This window comes from Jaculus jaculus, chromosome 6, assembly GCF_020740685.1.
Source record: "Jaculus jaculus isolate mJacJac1 chromosome 6, mJacJac1.mat.Y.cur, whole genome shotgun sequence".
Taxonomy (NCBI): domain Eukaryota; kingdom Metazoa; phylum Chordata; class Mammalia; order Rodentia; family Dipodidae; genus Jaculus; species Jaculus jaculus.
The window spans coordinates 36,980,023-37,002,142 of NC_059107.1; the positions used below are offsets into that span (position 1 = coordinate 36,980,023).

General features: G+C 49.2%; 1 protein-coding gene across 1 annotated transcript in view; it reads right to left on the reverse strand.

Annotated features, from left to right (window-relative positions):
• Eefsec (eukaryotic elongation factor, selenocysteine-tRNA specific) overlaps positions 1 to 22,120 on the reverse strand; it is a 223,239-nt gene that overhangs the window by 36,185 nt on the left and 164,934 nt on the right. The window contains exon 5 of the mRNA XM_004665114.2: positions 11,996 to 12,652. Within this exon, the coding sequence (XP_004665171.2) occupies positions 11,996 to 12,652 (657 nt within the window). The remainder of the gene's footprint in view (positions 1 to 11,995; positions 12,653 to 22,120) is intronic.

Consider the following 22,120-nt stretch of genomic DNA (forward strand, 5'->3'; position numbering starts at 1 on the left):
CCCGCCTGGGACACATAGTAAATTCCAGGTCAGCTTGAGCTAGAGTGAGACCTTACCTAGAGGGAGAAAAAGTTGGGCTGCAGAGATGGGTTAGTGGTCAAAGGCACGTTTGGAATGCCTGATGGCCAGGATTTGATTCTCTGGTACCCACCAGGTACCCACCCATCTGAGTTTATTTGCAGGGGCAGGAGGCCCCAGTGTGCCCCTGTTTCATCTCTGTCTCTCCGTAAATACATATATTAAATTTTTTTAAAGTTAGGATCAAACAAGATTTATGGTACCAAAGTCTATGAGCTTTACTGTGAGCTCCTGTGTAGATCCCAAGAAAAGACCAGCCTGTAGTTCCTCTCATCTCACACAACGTGTTCCAGAGGTTCAGAATCAGAGGCCTGGGATAGATTACAATGTGCCTCACAAAGGGGTACCAGTCCTGCACCTCTGTCTACCACCATAGGTGATCAAGCTGGGCAGGACATCTTCCCTCAAGCCAGGACTTCCACCTTCCTTTTCTGCCTATTCTGTATGTGCAGACATCACCTTGCAGGTAAAGTACCTATTGAACTAAAGAAGTTTGTGAGAGAGAAGACACCTGCCTCTCTACCAAAAAGCATTTTATGGAGCACTGACTGCATCTCACATGTGAGCTTCTCAAATCCCCATGACAACTGCCCTTACAGATGAGACAGGCTTGAGCAGTGCTGGTCTGTGCCTGGCTGGGTCTCCTGGCTGACTCTCCACCATGTCCAACCACTTGTTCTCATGTCTAGCTCTGAACAAAAAGTAGTCTGAAAGGGGGTGTGCAGGCCATTCAGCAGAGAGCCAGAGAGAGCAGAGAGCTACCTGACCTCTGCCCAGGGAGCGTCCTCCACCTCTGCCTCCTGGGGGACTTGTTTGCTAAAGTGGCCACTGCCTCCAACCAGGGATCTGGGAGCAGCAGCCAATGTATGTGAGATCTCCAGGAGGGTGAGGGCAGGTGGCAGACCAGCCTGCGCCCAAGGCCAGCATGCTCTTTGGGGCCTGGGGCAGGTTTAACAAGCTATCAGCAGTGAAGCGCAGCAGAGCCAGGAGCCCGAGGCAGTTGCTGGTCAGACTTCAAAGCTGGCTAGTGCTCCTGGTGGCGTCTGTGTGTTTACACTTGGTTGGGCCCATGCCGCAGGCTGCTGTGGTTCAGCCCGAGGCCTTTCTAACCGGCGCCATGAGGCCAGACCTACAGTGGCTGGGATGCCCAGCTTGACCCCCCACGGTGGGGGCAACTTCTTGTCACCACCCAGCCTAGACCCAGGCATGTGTGTCATAAGTCAAGTCCACGTGAACAGTGCTCATGTTGCCCAGGGCCATCCTGAGACTGGCAGAGTACCTGCCCTTTTTTCTGTCTCCTCTTCCTTATCCACCTGCTACACCTTGGGGCCTACCCAGTGACTTGCTGGGGATAGGTGGGCCTAGGGAGACTGGAATAGGAGATGGCAGGACCTCCTTTTTCCTGTGCATCATGATGAGGTCGGCTGTGTGAGCTGTCAGGGGCTGAGGGCTGTGGTGAGGCAGGAGAAGGTGGGTGCTGGGGGAAGTTAGGAGGCTGTCTTGAGTGCAGCAACAGCCAGGGTTGTGTTGGGAACACCAGCAAGTACTCATGGGCACTTGCTGTACTGGATAATGGATTTTACCCACTCTACCTCTTGTTCTGCCCAAACCTAAGGCACTACACAGTGCAGTGCATAGACCTGGGGACACTGGTCCACTGACAAATCAGGGTATGGGCAGAGTGACTAGGGAAGCAGTAAGGCAAGTGAGAGGTATGCTGGGAGGCCTCACTCTGAGGTGACCCCAGCACTGAGAACCCAAGATGCTCTATCCTCAAGCCCACCTGATCTTTTGTTCTAGGAAGAGGCCCTGGCTCTGCTGGCTAGCCCTGATCCTGTCCCCAGCTGCTAGCCATCTTGGCTCAGGGCAACTTCCCCAGTGGCTCCAGGCCAGACACTGTTTGCCCTTTGTGTGCCATAGAAGTGGCACTGGACTTAGGATGCCTCTCTGTATTCTTCACATCCCCCAGCCCTTCCAAGTCTGATCAATGACTCCTGGGCTGCTCAGGGCACAGTTCAAGGGCTCTTCCTCTGTCTTAGAAGAGCTAACTGCTCCATTATGTGGGCTGATGTCTTTTGTCTGCCACGAGAAATACCCTGTTTTCTGGCCCTTGGCTCACTGAAGGGGAAGCCTTATGTCAAAATCTGCTTGTGATGGACACTAGTAGCCTACTGGGGACACAGAACAGTGGTTCCACTCGGACTCTACACACCATCCAAAACTCCTTATTTCTCCCAGATCCTTACAACCTTGTGCTGTTTTCTTCCTAATGCTTTCCTTTACATACATATGCCCCAAAGGGAAACTATACAAAATCTTAAAGAGAAAACAAGTTACTAGTGTTGGAGGAAATTAATGGTTAATGTGCATGTGGTTAAAAAGCAGAAAAAAGAAAGAGAAAAAGGACTGACTTGTAGTGACTGTTGCTACTGGAAAGATTTGAGTTGTTCTCAATCTGATAACAAAGCAGGTTAGCAGCACAGAGGGATGTTACTACTGCCACCTGATCTAAGGCTCTCAAAGGATGGACAGAAACCACCTCTGCTAATTTCCAATTAGAGATCCTAGGAATAAATCCAAAATTATTTGTATCTACCTCTACTGGTTTGACTGTCTGCAAATTCTTCAGTTCTAATCGCAATGGTTCATGAATTTTTCTTGTTTAAAAAATATTTTGCTGGGCATGGTGGCACACGCCTTTAATCCCAGCACTCGGGAGGCAGTGGTAGGAGGATCGCCGTGAGTTCGAGGCCACTCTGAGACTACATAGTGAATTCCAGGTCAGCCTGAGCCACAGTGAGACCCTACCTCGAAAAACCAAAAAAAAAATTTTTTTCTTTTAATTTATTAATTTGCAAGGAGAGAGAGAGAGAGGGAGGGAGGGAGGGAGAGAGAGAATAGGCACACTAGGGTCTCCAGCCACTAAAAATGAACTCCAGGTGCATATGCCCATTTTGTGCATCTGGCCTTATGTGGGTACTGGGGAACTGAATTTGGGTTGTTAGGTTTTGTAGGCAAGTGCTTTAGCCACTAATCCATCTCTCCAGTCTTTTTTTTTTTTTCTCTTAAAAACAATAAACAAACCATAAGTTCAACTCCAATCTAAAGTCCATGAAGGTGGGGAATTTTGTCACCAAACATGACAGATGGTCTACAAATAATTTGGGATGATGACTGGCAGGGTGTACTATGAGCATAACAACCCTTTCCGTCTTCATCAAAGCAGCACTGACTACTTGCAAGAGAACCTCAAGGTGGGGCCAGGTGGTGTTCCCTCATGGAAGGAACAGGTGGAGAGGTTCATCAGACTCTCTCTCACCTAGGAGCTCAGCCACTTCCCCCTGCACCTCTGCCAGCTCTAATTCTGCCTCAGCTGCACACGGTCTGGGAAGGTGCTATACACAGCGTGGAAGTTAACTGGAGGGGAGACTCCATCTATACAGCTATGCTGGGGCGAGACTTTACAGTGATTCTGCACCTTGGGATCTTCAGTAACTCCTCACCCATGCTTCTGAAAGCCCAACAAACTCACTGGTTCACCAAGCTGGGCTTGGGTATCATCGTTTCTCTGGTCTGTCACAGGTGCTCAATCTGAGGTGAAGGGACATTTGTTTACATCTTCCCAGGAAAAGTTCTTGCTACAAGACTGCTCAGCATCCAATCTTCCTGAGGGATTCTCAGACACACAAAACTGCCTCTCTCTTCAAGGGATGATAAGCATTTCATCTAACCATCAAGCTGTTGACTGTTAAGCCTCTATCTTGGTCAGTTACCTACTAGGTCTATTCTATCCTGAAGTGTTAGAAGGCAATCACAATTCCCCCCCCCCTTTTTTTTTTTTTTGTTTTTCAAGGTAGGGTTTCACTCTGGCTCAGGCTGACCTGGAATTCACTATGTAGTCTCAGGGTGGCTTCAAACTCACGGTGATCCTCCTACCTCTGCCTTCCGAGTGCTGGGATTAAAGATATGTGTCACCCTGCCTGGCTAGTTTTATTTATTTATGCAAGTGTGTGAGGGGCATGCCAGGGTCTTTTGCCACTGCAAACCAACTCCAGATGCATGTGCCTGGCTTTATGTGGGTGCTGGGGAATCAAATCTCAGGCCAAACAGGCTTTGCAAGCAAGTGCCCTTAACTGCTAAATCATCTTCCCAGCCCACTGTTTTATGGTAATCATTATTATTTGAGATAGGGTTTCACTCTGTATCCCATCCTTGCACATTAGCTTCTGAGTTGCTACAGCAACAGGCATGTGCCACCATGCTCAAGTTTGTAATTTGTGCCGTTATTACTATAGGCCACCCCTCTTTGCTTCGTATTTGCAACACTACCTTGATTAATATGACCACTTATACTTTCTGTTTGAAGTCTTCTGACATCTTTTTAGTCTTCACTTTTGTTTATATTGAAGATCTCTTAGAAATAGTACATAGAGCTTGAGTTTAAGCCCTGTCTACTACCAATCTCTGTATTATACAGAACTCAGTCATTCACATGTAGGGTGATAAGAAATATTTAGTTTTGTCCCTCTGCTATTATTTATTAGCATTTTCATTTTCCTTAATCAAGCTAATTTCAGTTTTTCTTCTGTGAATGAGGTCTTCCTACACTTCTACTCCATTAATTCTCTGTGCTCAAAAGTCTGATTCTGCCGCCCGGCATTATGGTGGATGCCTTTAATCTCAGTACTCGGGAGGCAGAAGCAAGAGGATCCCCATGAGTTCAAGACACCCTGAGACTACGTAGTGAAGTCCAGATCAGCCTGGGCTAGGGTGAGACCTTACCTCGCAAAACCAAAATAAATAAATAAATAAATAAAAAATAAATGATTCTGGGGGAAGAGATGACTTAGCAGTTAAGGCACTTATCTGTGAAGCCTAAGGACCCAGGTTTGATTCCCCAGTATCAACATAAGCCAGATACATAAGGTGGCACATAGTGTGAAGTTTGTTTGCAGTGGCTACAGGTCTTGACTCACCCCCCCACACACACTCTCTCTCTGCCTCTTTCTCAAATAATTAAAATATAAAAAAATATCTGGGCTGGACAGATAGCTTAGTGATTAAGGTGCTTGACTGAGAAGCCTAAGAACCCAGGTTCAATTTCCCAGTATCCATGTAAGCCAGATGCACAGGTGACACATGTGTTTGGAGTTCAGTTGCAGTGGCTGGAGGCCCTGGTAGGCCCATTATTTCTCTCTACCTGTCTCTTTCTCTCTCTCAAACAAACAAATAAATTTAATCCCATTTCTGGCTTTGTATTTATTTACTTTTAGTTTTTTGAAGTAAGGTCTTGCTCTAGCCCAGGCTGACCTGGGATTCAGTCTCAGAGTAGCCTCAAACTCAGAAGGATCCTCCTACCTCTGCCTCCTGAGTGCTGGAATTAAAGGTGTACACCACCATGCTGGACTTAGCTTTGTATTTTTCTTCAAAGCAGCAACCCAGCTGTTCCTCAGCACATGCTCCTCCAGAAAGAATATTTGTAGACCTTCCCTTCCCTTCCCTTCTTCTCTCCCTCAGACACCCAGATGCCTTTACCTATGCCTCCCACCCATGACCCAATTCCTAGGGCTGCTGAACCAGTGGAGCAGGGCAGCCATAGGCAGTGATTGGGAGGTTCATGCCACAGCAAGATCTGCTTACCACATAGATAGGGAACAGCTAACTGGCCAGAGGGCCAGATTCTGTCTGGACCTGTTTTTCCCCCCATGGGTTTGTGAGCTAAGAGTGGCTTTTAGGTTTTCTAATGAACTGGAAAAAATTTTAAAGAATATTTTTGGGGTCCCATATTGAACTCGAGTTGTAAGATGGCTGTTATCTAAAAGGAAACAGCAATTAAGGAAGCTGTTTATTGCTGGTCTGAGCTTTCAAACTACAGGTGACAGCTTAAGAGAACTTTTTTTTTTTTTTTTTTTTTTTTTTTTGATTTTTCGAGGTAGGGTCTCACTCTGGCTCAGGCTGACCTGGAATTCACTATGGAGTCTCAGGGTGACCTTGAACTCACAGTGATCCTCCTACCTCTGCCTCCTGAGTGCTAGGATTAAAGGCGTGCGCCACCACGCCCGGCTTAAGAGAACATTTTGAGGATTGGTTTTGTGACTTATGTGTTGAAGAGGTACAAGCAGCCATGTCTACCTGGGCACACAAGGTTGATGGGGTAGTGGGACCAAAGGGAGCAATTTCTAGATTGTATTCTGTAAAGCCTGGTGCTCCTCCAGCAGCAAAGCAAGTTTTTGTTGGTGGTATTAAAGAAGATACAGAAAGATAATCAGAGAGACTGCTTTGGAAAGTATGGCAAGACTGAAACTAAAAGTTATGAGGGACAAGCAGAGTGAAAGGAAGAGAATTTGCTGGTGTTGCTGGTGGTGATCATGAGACAATGGATAATACTGTTCAGAAGCCCCACACAATTAGTGGGCATCACTATGAGGTGAAAACATCTTTGCTAAACAAGATATGCAGCCTGTGCACCATCTGCCAACTGCATGGGTCGTGGAGAAAACACTGGAGGTGGTGGTGGTAGTTTGGGCTGTAGTGGTGAGGTGGTGGCAACAGAGGGTTATGGAGGAGGTTATGGTAGATATGACTACAGTGGTAGTCTTGTTTATAGAGGAGGCTATGGTGATGTTGGTCCAGGAAATGGTTATGGTGGTGGAGGAGAAAGTAATGGTTACAATGAAGGTGGAATTTTGGTGGCACTAACTATGGTAGATGTGGGAACTAGAATGAATTTTGAAATTATAGTGGACAACAGCAGTCAAATTATGGTACACAAAGTGGGGCAGTGGTGGTGGTGGCTATGGATCTAGGGTTGGGAGTGGAATTTTAAAAACAGAAGAAAAAGCCTGGAGAGATGGCTTAGCAGTTAAAGTGTTTGCCTGCAAAGCCAAAGGATCCCAGTTTGATTCTCTAGGACCCACATAAGCCAGATGCACAAGGGGGCGCACGTGCCTGGAGTTTGTTTGCACTGGCTGGAGGCCTTGGCACACCCATTCTCTCTCTCTCTCTCAAATAAATAAATACATAACATTAAAACATATTTAAAAACAGAAGAAAAGGGCTAAATTCTTAGCAGGAGAGATCATGCAGTTGCCAAGGAAGCTACAGGTTGCTTCAAGACAGTCATCCCGTGCATTGGAGGAACTGTGAAAATGTGCTACAGGCGGAATGAATGATCCTTGGTCAGAACAGCTCCTGCAGCTCCAACAGGAAACCCTTTTTGTTCAGGACTGTTAATAGCCACAATTTTCAGAAGAAATTGGCTAATGCAATGCAATGTCAGTTGAATGCACACTCCTGAGGTGCTATAAATTGTGGTTGGGGTACTAGGAAAAAAAATTAAGGAGCTGGGCATGGTGGTGCACGCTTTTAATCCCAGCACTTAGGAGGCAGAGTAGGAGGATCGCTGTGAGTTCAAGGCCACCCTGAGACTACATAGTGAATTCCTGGTCAGCCTGGGCTAGAGTGAGACCCTACCTTGAAAAACAAAGCAAAACAAAAAAAACTTCAACTTAAAAAAAAAAAAGAAAAGAAAAGGAAAGAAAGCTGGATCGATGGTTCAGTGGTTAAGGGGCTTGCCTGCAAAGCCTAAGGAGCCATGTTCAACTCTTCAGGTCCCATGTAAGCCAGACGCACAAGGTGATGCAAGCATGTAAGGTTGCACATGCATACAAGGTGGCACATGTGTCTGGAGCTCGATTACTGTGACTGGAGGCCCTGAAGCGCCAATTTTCTCTCTTTCTCTCATGTAACCAAAAGGGCCAGTCTGTTGGGCTTACCTCAAAAAAAAACCAAACAAAACAAAAACAACTATTTTATGACACATGAAAACTATACGAAGAGGAAATTTCAGTGTTCATCTAAAGAAAAGTGTTATTGGGGTGCAGTAGGTTTAGTCACTGCCTGTGGCTATTTCTGCACCAAATGAGCCTAAGCTAAGGGAATGGAAACCTAGAAGGAAACTTTGACCACAGGACAGCAATGGCCTAACAGCCACACCTGCCACACTCATCAAGTGGTTTCTTTTTGTTGAGGTAGGGTCTTGCTCTAGCCCAGGCTGACCTGGAATGAAATATGTAGACTCAGGCTGGCCTTGAACTCACAGCCATCCTCCTATCTCTGCCTCCCAAGTGCTGGTATTAAAGGTATGCACCACCACACCCAGCACATCAAATGATTTCTGTTGGTAGTGCTGATCCCTCATGTGAACAGGACAAGCAAAGGGGGCCTCAAAATGGCATGCTAAAGGCTTGTCAGGGTATGGACTATCATCTTAGGGAGTCCCATAGCAAAGCCCTGTGTTGCATTAGTTATGCTAATAGAATACAACATGGTCTAACATCACCATATTCCAGACTCACAGAAAACAATGGTCAGAAAAATGAGGGAACTTAAATAGTATATTTCATCACTGCAGACACACACAAAAAAATTAAAAATGGGAATGAAGCTGGAACCAAAGTCTCCAAGTGGCTCGTTTGTTACCCAAGCAAGGAAAACCATTTACCAATGATAAGTTAATTAAATTGTGTTTGATCGCCGCAGTTGGAAAAAAAAAAGTATCCAGAGAAAATGAGCTTGCTTAAGATGATTAGATTTGGGCAAGAGCTGCTACTCAGGCTTGGCACAGGCCACCCCTTGCTCTCTGTAACATCCATGAATTCAGGTACATCTGTGGGGCACTGAAGGCACAGTGGGAGAAGTGAGCAGAGACAGGAAGAAAGATGCAACTATATGCCCCAAGAGTTACCCTCCCCTATGAGCTAAGCACTGTCTGTACCATGACTGACACCACCCCTTCTGGGCCCTCTTACTGCTTCACGGCCTCTGCCATGTTGTGTTTCCAGGGCTGCCATAAATGTAGGTGCCCACTAAGGTCCTGTCAATGAATGGTGATACCTTTATAGGCAGCAGGCACAGAAGGTATAGATGGATGCCTTAGCCCACACCCAGGTGGGAAGTGTGCACTCACACATGTCTAGGGAGGGAAAAACCTCTTTCACTAGAAACTGAGGACACCTCAGGGGCTGAGCTGAACATCCCAGGGAGGTGCTGTGCTCACAGGGCTAATGCATGAGTGTGTCTAGCACTGTAGGCTGTGGGGTGGAAATCTGCTTAGAATACCTGATTTAATCTTTCCAAGCTCCCCAACTGCACACACGCATATACCACACACATAACCAACACCACACCACACCATACCACACATTCTCTACATACATACATACAAACAATTAAAGATCTCCAACTTCCCAGAAACTTTTTTGACTGAGGCATGCTCAGAAAGTATGGTGGTACACACAGTAATGCTTGGAAAGAGCCAGCGAGGCAGGGCAGAGGGCTCAGGACAGTTCTGTCCTATAAAGAGGAAGATGGCCAGTGGATGCAAATTCCATTCTTCTGAGAGAGCATGTCTGTCTCTACTGCTATCACTGCGGACACCAGAGTCCAGCTTCTTCGGTCCTCAACACGGTTTTTCACCCTCCAGGGATCTTCCAGGCCTTTGGCCTTGGACTGGGGCTGCATCACAGGTACTCCTTGTTTTGAAGCTTCCAACAGCTACAGGGTTCTCTGGCTCTCCAGCAGGCAGACAACCATTCAATCTTGTTAGCCAACCCGCCCCCCACCCCTTTTTGGTATACACACTCTAGATTCTGCTCCTCTAGAGAACCCAGCCCAAGGTAGCTGCTCCTCAGAATGAGTCTGTGGTCACTTGTGAGCAGCACAGGAGACCGCAGTATATTCTGGCTTCACATGTCTGATGAGACCTGGCAGTCAGGTATGAAATCTTGTGTTTCACACTCGTGAAGTCTAGACTGTCCACCTTTCAAATGAATGAGCTACCGCAGTGACTTTGAACCTTGGCAATGTGACTTGCAAACCCCATGCTTTCCCTGCCAAAGAACCTCCAGATTTTCAAGACCAAAGCCTCTCAATTTGCTGGGCAAGAATCTGCCTGATAGCAAGGAAAAAGAATGGCTTAAAGTCAGTCAGTCTTGAGTTCAAATTTTGACTCCACCCCTGCATGCCCTTGGGCAAGTCACTCCCCATCCCTTGAGTGACTTCCCAGGCTGGCTGCCTTTGGGGACCAGATCAGAGAAGGAAGTGGATTCCTACTCACTAAGTTAAACTTTTATCTTACCTCTTGCACATGTGCATATGTTACTGTTCTGAAAAACACATAATTTTAGAAGAAGTGATTTATTTAATTGGGGGAAAGATAGATATCAAAAAAATTTCCTCAGGGTTATAAGGATTAGAAATAATATATGCAGCTAGTAAAGGTGTGTATTACATACTTAATAAATAGTGGAGGAGCTTGGAGGGAGGCAGGTTAATTCTGTAAGGGGCTTCCTCACCACCCGTGTCAGGCAGATGCCATTCAGCTACAGGTATTAAAGGGTGGGGCAAAGGTGCTGGCTCCAGCGTAGGTACACAAGTCCTTTTCTTCCCCAAAGGAGCCTCAGGACCTCTCTGTGAGCCCACTACTGCTTCAGCTTATAGAACCCCTCCATTGCCTTGTCTCACAGGACTCTCCCATGCACACACCACTGCCTCAGCTCACGGGACCCCTCTGTGCCTACCACAGCCTCCTGAAGCAGCCTGTGGCTCTCAGGGATGTCTATGTGGGATCTAATTCTGTGATTCCAAGTCTGGGGTCTAGTGCCTCCTGGACTGACAAGGAGAAGGCTAGTGGACCTATGAGGCCCCAAATTGGTACCCAGGATCTAAGTCAATGTGTCTCTCTAGCCCCTGCCCACTACCCTTGGGAGGCCTAAGCTATCTTGGTAGTTTGTGCACCAGTGCCTCCCAGTTTTCAAGGAAGTGACAGGCCTGAAGGGAGCAATTAGACCTGGAGCCATACCAAGAGGACATTATTCTCTGATAGATTCTTTACTAAGAGAATAATTATGTCCCATAATGCTGCTAATAAATCAAGCTGGATGAATGGTGACTCTCACTTTATCACCACATCTGCAGCTGCATCTCTGCTGCACTGAGGCAGACAGGCCTTACTGGGCCAAGGATCTGAGGTGCAAGTCTGGGGCAGGGCAGGACAGGCAGAGGACTTGAGCACCAGGAAGCCTCTAGGACAAGGGAAAGGGAAGGCGGAATGCTCCAGAGAACACCTATGGGCTGAGAGTAGGTGCCTGTACACCCGAGCGAGCACAGACTCCACCAGCAGACGCTGTGCAGGAAGTGACACAGGAACTGCTATCGTGTTTCTATGAGGGACTGGGAGGCTGCAGAGAGCCTGAAGCAGGCTCAGGTCACCAGTACTCTGTGCTGACCTGGTCAAAGCCCAGTTATACCCTGGGATATGATGGTAAGATTGAAACCACAGAAGTGCCCACAGCCTGAAGGGATAGTGAGGATTGGACATCTAGCGTTCTAGGCCTATATTCCCATTAAAGCACACAGCAGAAAATGAAGGCGGATACCCAATGAAAAGATGGTGCCGGCACCTAAGCAAAGCCACCATATTGTGCCCACCCCAGTGATAGGTCTGCACACCAAAACTGTGTCCAGTGACAGTGGTCTTGATGTGCCCAGGCAGCCAGTGACCTCTCTAGCTTTCCCTCCTTTTATTCCCTGCCCCTCTGAAACCACTAGCCCTCCCCCACCCTCAGGTGAGACAGGCCTGGCCTGTGCCTAGGGGCGCTGCTCCCTCTGGCCATAAGCTCCTGCTCTAAGTCTGGCTGAACCCAGCTGCATGGAACACCGGGCCTTGTGAGGGCTGGAAGCCGGTGCCTTAGGAGAGGTCACTCTGTTAAGACCTAGAGGGCCTGGGTGCAGGCCAGCTCTGTGTGGGTCTGGCAGAAAGGACTCAGGCTGCCTGGCATCCTGGCCTCAGCCACCTAGTCTAGACATCTGGCTCTGGCCGGGCCCTGACAGGAGATGAGGGCTGAGATGGGCTTACCCGCTCCACGAGGCCGTGTTTATGCTTCAGCTTGTACACCTTCAGCGAGGGCAGGAAGCTTTCGGTATAGTTCTTGTCCTCCAGTCCCTGCAGCAAGATGCCGTGGAAGGCCAGCCGACATGTGTTGGCATGAATGTCTGCATCCAGCCTGGAGCCAATCACCAGGCATAGCCGGGGGCAGGTGACTGGCTTTTCAAACTCCACCAGGGCCCACTGCTGCCGAGGACAATGACCCTCTGGAGCCTGACCTGACTTCCTATCAGCCTTGTCACCATCTGTGGCAGCCGGCATGGAGTCCTTGCACAGGTATTGCTCCTGGAAGAGGTATTCTCGGGAGAGGTCGAAGGAGTCCAGCACAGGTTCCAGATCAAAGCTGTTGGGAGCAGGACTGAAGAATAGCAAGCGGCCCATGACTGTCTCATGACCAACTGTGATATGGAACTTGGCCTTGGTCTGTAAGGGCCCCCGGAAGTATGGGATCTTTTCCACAGAGATGAGAGCTGCGTGGATAGTGTGCAGGGAATCAGGTGCACATACCAGCCCACGCTCCAGTAGCTTGGGGTCAAACTGGGTGACACAGATGCCTAGCCGGTCTCCCTGCATGGCGGAGGTGACAGGTGTATGGAACATCTGCATGGACTTCACTTTCTTTACCACCTGATCAGGAACAAGAGGAGAATATATTAAACCATGTGTCTCAAAGCCACGCAGGGTGGCTCTACCCCAGGGCCTGCAAATACCCATTCATCCTTAGTCTGGGGTGGAAGCCAGGCTCAATCAGACTTTCTAGAGCAGACCAGGCAGCACCCTGAAAAGCCAAGGCCTAAGATGCCAAACAGGCAGGGCCAGGGCATTCCCTGAGTTTCACAAATGCAGTGTTCACCTCAGCTCCTTTGTCCTCTGGGCCCAGCTCCACCCAGACCCCAGTCCCACCAGCTTCTCTCTTTCTATCCGCCATCATGGCAACATCCCAGCCCTCTGTGTAGGATTGCCACCTAGCTCCTCAGCCTGCCAGCTGTGCCATCTGCCTTTGAAGGCTCGTGCCAGACACTAGGCTCTGGAATCTGTGATCATAGGTAGGACTTGTCCCTGGTTCCTGGGTAGCCCTGCTTCTCTGCCTCCCCTGGCCTGTGGCACCTCCACTATCTAGCCCATGTTGCTGTCAGCTGTGACTGAGGGCTTCCTGAGCAAAGGTCTCTCTTTTCACTTGTTCCACACAGCTCCTATCCACCATGCATGTGCTAGGGGAAGGATCAAAGCAGCTGTTTTAAAGACTTAATGATAGAAATACAACAGAACACTCTACATAGGAACACCTATCTCATTAATGCTATTCTATATAAGAGAAACTAATAAAATTACATGTGTGCATATAAGTTACAACACAATTCTATAACATAGGCAATATAAGCCATGAGAATGGAGACAGGGAAAGCTGCAGGGGGGGGAGGGCGGGGCTCTGGCTGTTGCACAGGCGGAGGAGTGGGACTCTTATGAGGCAGCCTCTGAGCTGAGGCCTATGAAGATTCAGAGCAAGATACCTCAAAGTGGATGCACAAGCAAGGCCAGGCCTGGAGATGGAGCCGACTGGGAGGCTGAGCAGTCAACAAAGAGGTAGGAGGGCAGCCACAGGGCGGAGGTCAAGGCCTGGGCACCATGCATATCACATGGGGCCTCCCAGAGTCACTGGAAGGGGCAGTATGATCTTATCTTCATTTCTGAAAGGTAACACTGACTCCACACAGAGCTGGCTTCTACCTCCAAAGTCCGCAAATCAGGAACAGACACAGCAGATCCTCTGACAGTGTTCCCAAGATGGTGGGCATTCCTGCTATGCCCCACTCATGAGGGGAGAGCAAACAGTTCTGATGAACAAAGCAGAGAATGTGGAACTGATTTCAGAAAACCCATCATCAGGAACTGAACCCAAGAGGACTAGGATGTTCGAGTTGCAAGCATCCCTGTGCGCTACGGCTGGAGGCAGACGCTCACGCCTTTCCTCCTGAACAGAAGGCGAATGCAAGGTTGGCGGCATACATGCCCAGAGCTGCTCCCCGGAGCATCACACTCAGTGTTTGTTTAAAGATCGTTAACTCCCACCCCACAGGGTCAGGGAGCAGAGAAAGTGAGAAGCTCAGTGTCAAAAGCCACAGCCAAGATCAATCAGAGGGAAACGCAAGCGCCTCTGAGGTGGCCTGTGAGCAGTGGGCAACGGAGACATTCTAGAATCTGTTATGAAGTCCTAGACTATCATCTCACACAAAGCATCATCTGTCAGAAGTGGACCCAAATCCCTGCCTCTTACCTACTCCTGCCCACCTCCCTGGGGCAGCTCTACACCACAAATGTGAGGAGGAAGGTCTCTGCCATCACTTCTACCTGGGCTCCAGCCCGGTACCTCATGACTTTAACACCTTCAGTCTCAGCTCTTAGGAGTGGGAAGAGCCTTTGATCAACCAAGGATCTCTCTACATGAGTAGACACTACTGGGACCCTCTGCCACCTGGGGACACTCTGAGAAGGTAGGGCCTCATGCAGCCCATCTCCATAGCTTCCCTATCCCACATGTTCAACATTCCTTTAAGCCATACCCAAGGGACTCTACACACAGTGGTTTTGAATGGCCCTGGGCTTTGCTCAGGAGGCCCCTCCTGCCTGGATTTCTTCCTCTAGGCAAACTCAGAGCATGACTCACAAGCTCCCTGGGTATCTTAGGAAGGGCTTCCCTGCACCACGGATAGGGCTGCACACTGTCCTTGCTTTACAGGCAGCTGCCACCTCTGCATAGCAGGCTGATTGCACAATGAATACCTACCTGAGCCCATCAGCAGTCAAGGCACTCCAATAACTAGTCACTGGCCTTGTGGTGTGCTCCTCCTTCCACTGAGCCCACCGTAGTGCAGGGAGCCATGATCTAAAATTCAGTGTCCCTCCTTTTGTGCATGTGTGTCTGACTATGCATACACGGGCAGCACATGCCGTCCCCATGTCTGATCACAATGTCTTGCAGGGCAAGTATCTGGGCTTTCTGAAGGAGCATCACACGAGTGTGTGCCTGCCGGACAATGGGCGGAGACTGCCTGCCACAGCGGCACACTCAGCCAACCTGGGAGCCTATTCATGCTCATGTGGGAGGTTCCGGCTGTGGGTGCAGTGAGTTCTTCTTGCCAAGAGGATCTGGCCAGGTGCCCATGTGTGCAGTGGGCTCTTGAGGACTAGGGCCCTGGACAGATGCAGACACTTCTATCATCAGGGTACAGGACGCCTGGTCACTGTGTCTTCAACATCTGGAACTGCCTGATTTTCTCAGCTTTTGCCCATCAAATTTGCATGTCTCCTGTTCTAATCCACAAGTGAGGACTGTGCTGTAGTTCCTGCTGCACCCTTGGTGTGGTACCCCACTTTGTCAGGCCCAGCAAGCACACAGCCCACCTGGAAAGGACTGTGTGGAGCTTCGAGGAAGGTCTAGCCCTTGTGGTCACATCACAGCAGGCAGAGCATGGAGGTGATCCCAGACCTGCTGAGGCTGCAGCAAGAGCTTCTTGAGTGAGGGCCGCTGGTGCCACACACTGGGTCCCAGCCCAGCCCAGGCGCTTCACTCACAGCACGTTCTCCTCTCAACAGACGTGTGTTCTTGGGACTGAAATAATGAAGACTGCCTTGCAAGGGTATGTAAGGAGCGGAGAGGCAAATAACTGTAGATCAAGATTCCAAGGCTGAGACAGGAAATTGTGAAGCAGATAAAGATGGGGACAGGGCGGTGTGGCTCTCAGGGCGTGCGTAGACAAAACCACCGGTCATCAGCATGCTCACGCTCCACTAAGGGAGGCTAAGAATAGAAGACCTACAGCACTAACTGTACAGAAAGCAGCTGATTCTGCCGCCCTGTAGTGGGCAGAAAGCTTCCCTTCCAGTCATCTGTTCTCTAGTGTTGAGACTCGACCCCTCTATTCAACAACCAAACGTTTTCTCAGGGATGTGGTGTGGCCAAGATGGCACATGTGCCTCACCTAGCACATCTGCTACATTTTTCCAATATGCCAGGCAAGGTCCCAGGAATGTGGGGGTCTGCTATCTAGGGTGGGAGACAACAGCTAAATCATCAACTAACGTGTATGTGGGGGGTACTGTGAGAGGAAAGGAAGAGAATCTCGGAATGTGAACAACAGGGTCAGGGAGGGCATCCTGAGGAGGTGGTGGAGCTGGGATCAGGAGGAGGAGAGAGCACCCACAGAGGACCAGCAGAGGGGCATGGTAAGACTGAAGCCCTTTATTAGGAGAACATGCTCCTCATAGAAGCTAGAGGGGAACAGGCTGGGTAGGAGGTGTTAGGCTAAAGATGTGGGCCAGCCACCTCCACCGCTGAGGAAGCCACTCTGCAGAACCTGGAAAGATATCTTCAAGCTTTTTTTTTTTTTTTTTTTTTTTGAGACAGGGTTTGTTGTATAGCCCAGGCTAGCCTCAGACTTGAGATCCTGCTGCCTCAGCCTCTCAAGTGCTAGAGATATACATGCCTACCCTGTCTAGCTACAATGTGGACGACAGATGGAGGAGAAGTGAGATAGGGCAGAGGGGACCTGGCAGGAGTCTCAGAAGTCAAGTCACATTTTCACTGTGACACAACAGGTATGGGGATGAGGGGCATGCGGGGATGAGCACAGCTGCCAGGTCTAGTGGAGGACCTTCTTTGTGCTGACATGGAGGCAAGGGCTGGGGTGGGCAGGGAGCTCTGAGCACAGCAAAGGTCTCAGCAGTGGGCAGCCGATGGACACAGATGCTGAGTCCTGGAGAGGTGGGGCTGGCATTGCAGTAGAGACAATGCAGCCCCCTCCCCACACACTTGAATGGCCTGGCCTGTCCAAAGCCAGAAAGATCCTTCAGCTTCATCAACTCAAATGGTAGCTCCACAGCTCCAGATGTGAGACAAAGTGCACTTGCTCCTTCTTACACTTGTGCAGCTAATTGACCTATCCTTCAGGTGGGCCCAGAATGTCCCACAGAGGCCCCTTCTGCAGCCTTCCCTTGTCCTGCTATCTGCTTGCTGCAAGGCTGGCAGGATTCTGAGTCTTTACTCTCTAACTCTCTAATGGTTCCCATCTCACTCTGTCAAAGTTAGGGACCTGCCAATGAAAGGGTATTCCCATTCTTCCATCACTTAAGTCTGTACTCATCTGTGGATTCTTGCATGTTGGAACAAAACCCTGGTGAGGCCAGGGCCTTATTGTTTTCCTTTTTCATTTCTATTTCCAGTGCTCTGCACACAGGAGAACACAATGTACAGTGTGGATAAGATGGAAGGATTCATAAATGGAGGCACCAAGGCTATGACCAAGTAGGGTCTGAGAGCTGCCCACCCAGCCCTGTGGGGATACATATGCAGTGAGGTGCAGGGCCGGTCCATGCCAGCAGGGCCATTAGCGGTTACAGCCAGCTGTAGGCTAAGGGGTTTTCAGGTAGGGAGGATGGGCAGAGGCCTACTAAGTGGCCCTGGCTCCCTGGTGAGCAGTTAGAATGGTGCAATGGGTATATGGGAGGGCCAGGGGGTTGCTGTGCTGGAAGTGGGACCCACAAGGAGACTCTGAGCTCAGCAACCCTCTTGTCTTTCCATCTCCCCAGGACCAAGCACTGCTGGGGGAAAGTAGGCACAGACTAACAGAGAAAGGGAGGGAGGAATACATCAAGCAAGCAAAGAATTTTTTCAAACTCAAGTTCATGCTTGCTAAGCACTTTGGTCCTTTCTGACTAACAAAGAAGCTTCCCCATCATCTGGGTCAGTTATTCTCCATAAAACCCTACGAGGCAGGTCAATATTTTTACATTCAATTTTATGGATGAAGAAACAGAGGTTTGTGATGTCTCCAAGGTCACAAAGCAAATAGGCTGATACTTGGGACAGTAAATGCCAGGGATGCAAGGCAGGCCCGTTACTTACAACCTCATCTCCTGAGCAGCTGGGTTCAGGCCACTTGGCTGAACCAAGCTGTGGGGCTCAGATAGGGCAATGACCCAAAGGTGGAAGACAGTGTGGTGTCCACATACCTTGACCCCCTGAAATTCCAGATGAGACCTCACATTACCACTGTGACCTCCCCAGTCATATAAGATGAAGCAAATGAATTTCTCTCAGGGGTGAGGAAGTGAAGCTGAAAAATAAGAATTGCCTCCAGAGCTGGCATCAAGCTGACAGATACAGCGAGGCCTGCCTTGCCCCAGAGCCCAGACCTCTCCTGGCTTAAGCCACCACACTGCCTTCCTTGGCTAAGGTCAGAAACACCCTCTATAAGCCAAACCCACAAATGGTTCTCAGAGTGGATGTCTCAGTTGCACTACACCCAGGTGGCATAGCAGTTTCACTTTACTGACTGCACAGAAGATAGACAGAGAGACACACAGTTAGCCCAACTATTCCCAGGTCTGCCATACTATATCCACACACTTCTTTTGGTCTCCCTAGTATTTGCACCTTAGTTTTGTGGCACTCAGAGGGCTGCACATGAATTGGGTCCCTAGTTTCTTCCTCCCTCCTTCTTATGCAGCTAAGTATGACCTTGAACTTCGGATCCTCCTGCCACCACCTACTGAGTGCTGGGATTACAGGACTGCAATGCCACGTCTAATTTATGTGGTGCTGGAGACCAAACCCAGGGCTTCATGCATGCACTCAACCAATTGAGCTGCATCTCCAGTGTCCTACTTGCTGCTCTCTAAGGCTACTGAAGCCCTCTGTGGGGGGCTGGAGGTGGGGAACATGCAGGATGATCATGTGCTTTCAAATCAGATGCGCTGTTCACCAGGGGGCCCGAGGAAAATGCAACATCTGCTGGTGTACAAGTGGAGGAGCTGCAGAGACCATCACTCAGCTCTCAAAGTAGCCTCTAACTAGCCGATGGTGGTCCCAGTACATACAAGGCCTACCAAGGTTAAGGCATTTATCCCACGAGTCCCATCTGCCTGGTACTACATATGGACTCCCACTGTGTCACCTGCTCCACCAGGAGTCCATGATGATAGCCTCCTGCCAGGTGACTCTTGTAAGCAAACCGTGAGGAGCAGTGTGCAGGGCTTCCAGCATCCTGTGATCCATGGATGCTGGCAAACCACCCTAGAGTGTGCTGAGCCAGTTGTTGATATGCAAAGGTTCTGGAGAGGTGGTACCACCTTTGACGGGACTGGGCTGCCATTACCCACTTTCACTCTGTCACTGAGCCTGGTTCCTGGTTGTGCCCCAGTTGCCTGGGTTGGGATAGCACAGCTTCACCATGACTTAATAAAATGTAAATCAGGGAGGAAAAGAGACACAGGTCCAACACTAATGAGCTTACAGCAGGATCAGTTACTTCAATTCAAAGAGGTTCAGACTGGAGGGGAAAATGAAATAAGCCTTTAAAGATCAGTCTAGGTTGGGTCCATCAGACCTAACCAATTTTGTTTAATAAGGTTTCAATTTGGCCGCTCTTATTTCTCCCTCTTCTTCTAGCGAGGCTGTGTACAGATAAGACATTTTCCTCCATTTAATGCATTTAATCACATCTCACACACAAAAAGGCAAACCCAATGCTCTGTGTGAGGACAGCGAGGCAGGCCCTGGGGCTGCCAGCGCCTCCCTGCTGGGCCAGACCCCAGCTCACTGGCACCCTGGGGCTGGGAAGGGAAACACAGGTCAGCCTGGGGCACCCAATTCTACCCACTTATTTTAGTGAAATTAAAGTCATTCTAAAAATGTAGAGACTCAATAATCAACCTATGTTCCCACCACCAGGAACTGAACACAAAGATTTTGTTGCTAGTACTCCAACTCTTGACACTGAGTTGAAAACCCCAATCCTATTTCCTTCTGACTCCCTAAAGCAGCTACCTTCATCAATTCCTTACACATTTATACTCGTGTATATTTCCTTAACAGGACACATGTTTGTTAGTGTACACAATGGTAACGCTTCTCTGTCAGCATTATGTTGTCAATGTTTGTTCATATCAGAACACACACATAATGTGTGCATACATGTTATTTTCACTGCTATATAATATTCCTTTATATGAAAACCTGACATTGTCCTTATTGTTGGTCATAAGGATTGCCAGTTTTGGCCATGGCTAGATGCCTCAACCTGCACACGTATGCAATTTCTTTAGTGCAGCTCTCTGGGTGGGAAACTATCATGATGGGCATTATTTTCAGTCTTCCCAGATCTCACAGGTTGTTCTTGGCAGTGGTCAGTTACAGCCCCACTAGCAGTGGAAGGAAAGTGTCTGAACCCCACACTAATCTGGGGCTACAGCCTGTTGTTCTAGTTAGTCTAATGGATAGGCTTGGGGCTGCTGCTGTCTGAAGATGTGGTTCCCATCAGAAATGAGACCCTCCCAGAGGCTTCTCTGAAGTGCTGAGACTTCTAGTTCATTCTAGTCCCAAGTCCCAGGGATAAAAATGCTTTTGTAGGGTGCTTAGTGGGTGTGTTCCTGAGCCCAATTGCTTTTGGGGAAGGGAAGGGGCAGGTGAGTAGGCCTGTCGCTCTCCCTACTCCCTGGTTTAACATGTGGGCATTAAGCCAGTGAACAGTTCCTGGCATCCCTTGAAATGCTAACCCTCCTACCTGGCCTGCCTTCCCTCCTCCTGGCCCCTCCATAAGACTGGGAGTTGTGTTAGACTAGAGGGATCTATTCTATGCAAAAATTCCATCAGGCCTTAGACAAAAGACCAATTGTCCACTGGGGGAAGGGCAGGGAGATCAGTTCTCAAGAGGGGGGTTACCCCCTGCTATTCCAAGATCAGAGAAGGGAGGAGGTTAGTCTTCAGTCTGTCTGTGCAGTTGTATTCAGCCCCCTCCTGAATGTGCGCAACCTGGGTTTTAGCTCCCACTTAGTCCCAGGGCCTTGAACACAGTGACTAGTGTTAGAAGGACCCACAGCAAGGCCCTCCTCCCCACCCCCACTCAGCTCACCCTATCCTCCTTCACCTAGTACCAGCTGACTCTCACACCCATAGGAGCTCCTGAAGCCCAAGTACTCCATGACACTTCACAGAACTTGTTACCCCTCATCTTACTTTCTAGCACATGCCTTATGCTGGTGTCTCTTGACAGGCAGCTGCCCCCATCATTGACAGGTTTGTTGTACTAGCCATTGAACCCCAATCCTTGGCAATGGTGTAGGCCACATAGTGGGCACTCTAGAAGGAAGGCAATGGGGGCCTCCTATCCCACCCCCATGGTGAGCTCATAAATAAACCTTGCCCATTAGCTTCCCAGTGGCAGCCACAATGGAGAATTATAATAGTGAGAAGGGTCTGCCGGGACCCTTTTCTCCTCCTGCTAGTCACCCCTAATATTTGTCATTCCACAACACTTGAAATTGAACTGCACCAGCATTGAAATCTTCTGTTTCTATACAAGTGAGCTTTAGTCATTTCTAGTAACTGTTGGGTTTGGGGTAAAAATATATATATATCCTTGTGAGGCAAGTCTAGGAGGCTAGCTGTCCACCAGCTGGCTAGAGAGACTCTGCACAGTGGAACAGTGAGGGCGGCCACATCTGGGGCCTTGGGTCTCAGTACCGAATGACACACGGGCTTAGATTTATGGTGGACAGGAAAGGCCACATCATTCTAGGGCTAACCTGTCCTTGAGCCAGCGCTCATCAAAGCCCAGCACTGAGTATGACCAACATGAGTCCCAATGCCTCAGATCCCTACCACAGTGTAGGCTCCCAGTGAACATACTAGACCTTGGACACTCATAGCATGGAAGGCCCATAGCCTCGACACCCATAATACCTCCTAGTACTGTACCCTGAGTGTTGGCAGGACCAGTCTCTTTCTCTACCCTGCTCACCCTTGTCCTGTACCCCCCTTGCAACTGTGCTGCCTACCTGCCTTAGTACTGGCACCTCCTGTCTCAACTGAGCTTATCTGTGGCACGTGGTATGGGACCACCTCTTCAGTCAGCTTCCTGTGAAGACAGGTGCATTGGCAGGACAGGGCCATCTCTTCCATAGCAGCTGCAATATTCAGCCCACATGATCAGTCTGCAGCCACTAGCATCAAGGCCAGGCAGGGAGCCTGGCCCCATTGCCTCCGTGGGTTCTGAGCATGCTGTGGCCAAGGGCAGGATAGTAATGACAAGAGAAATG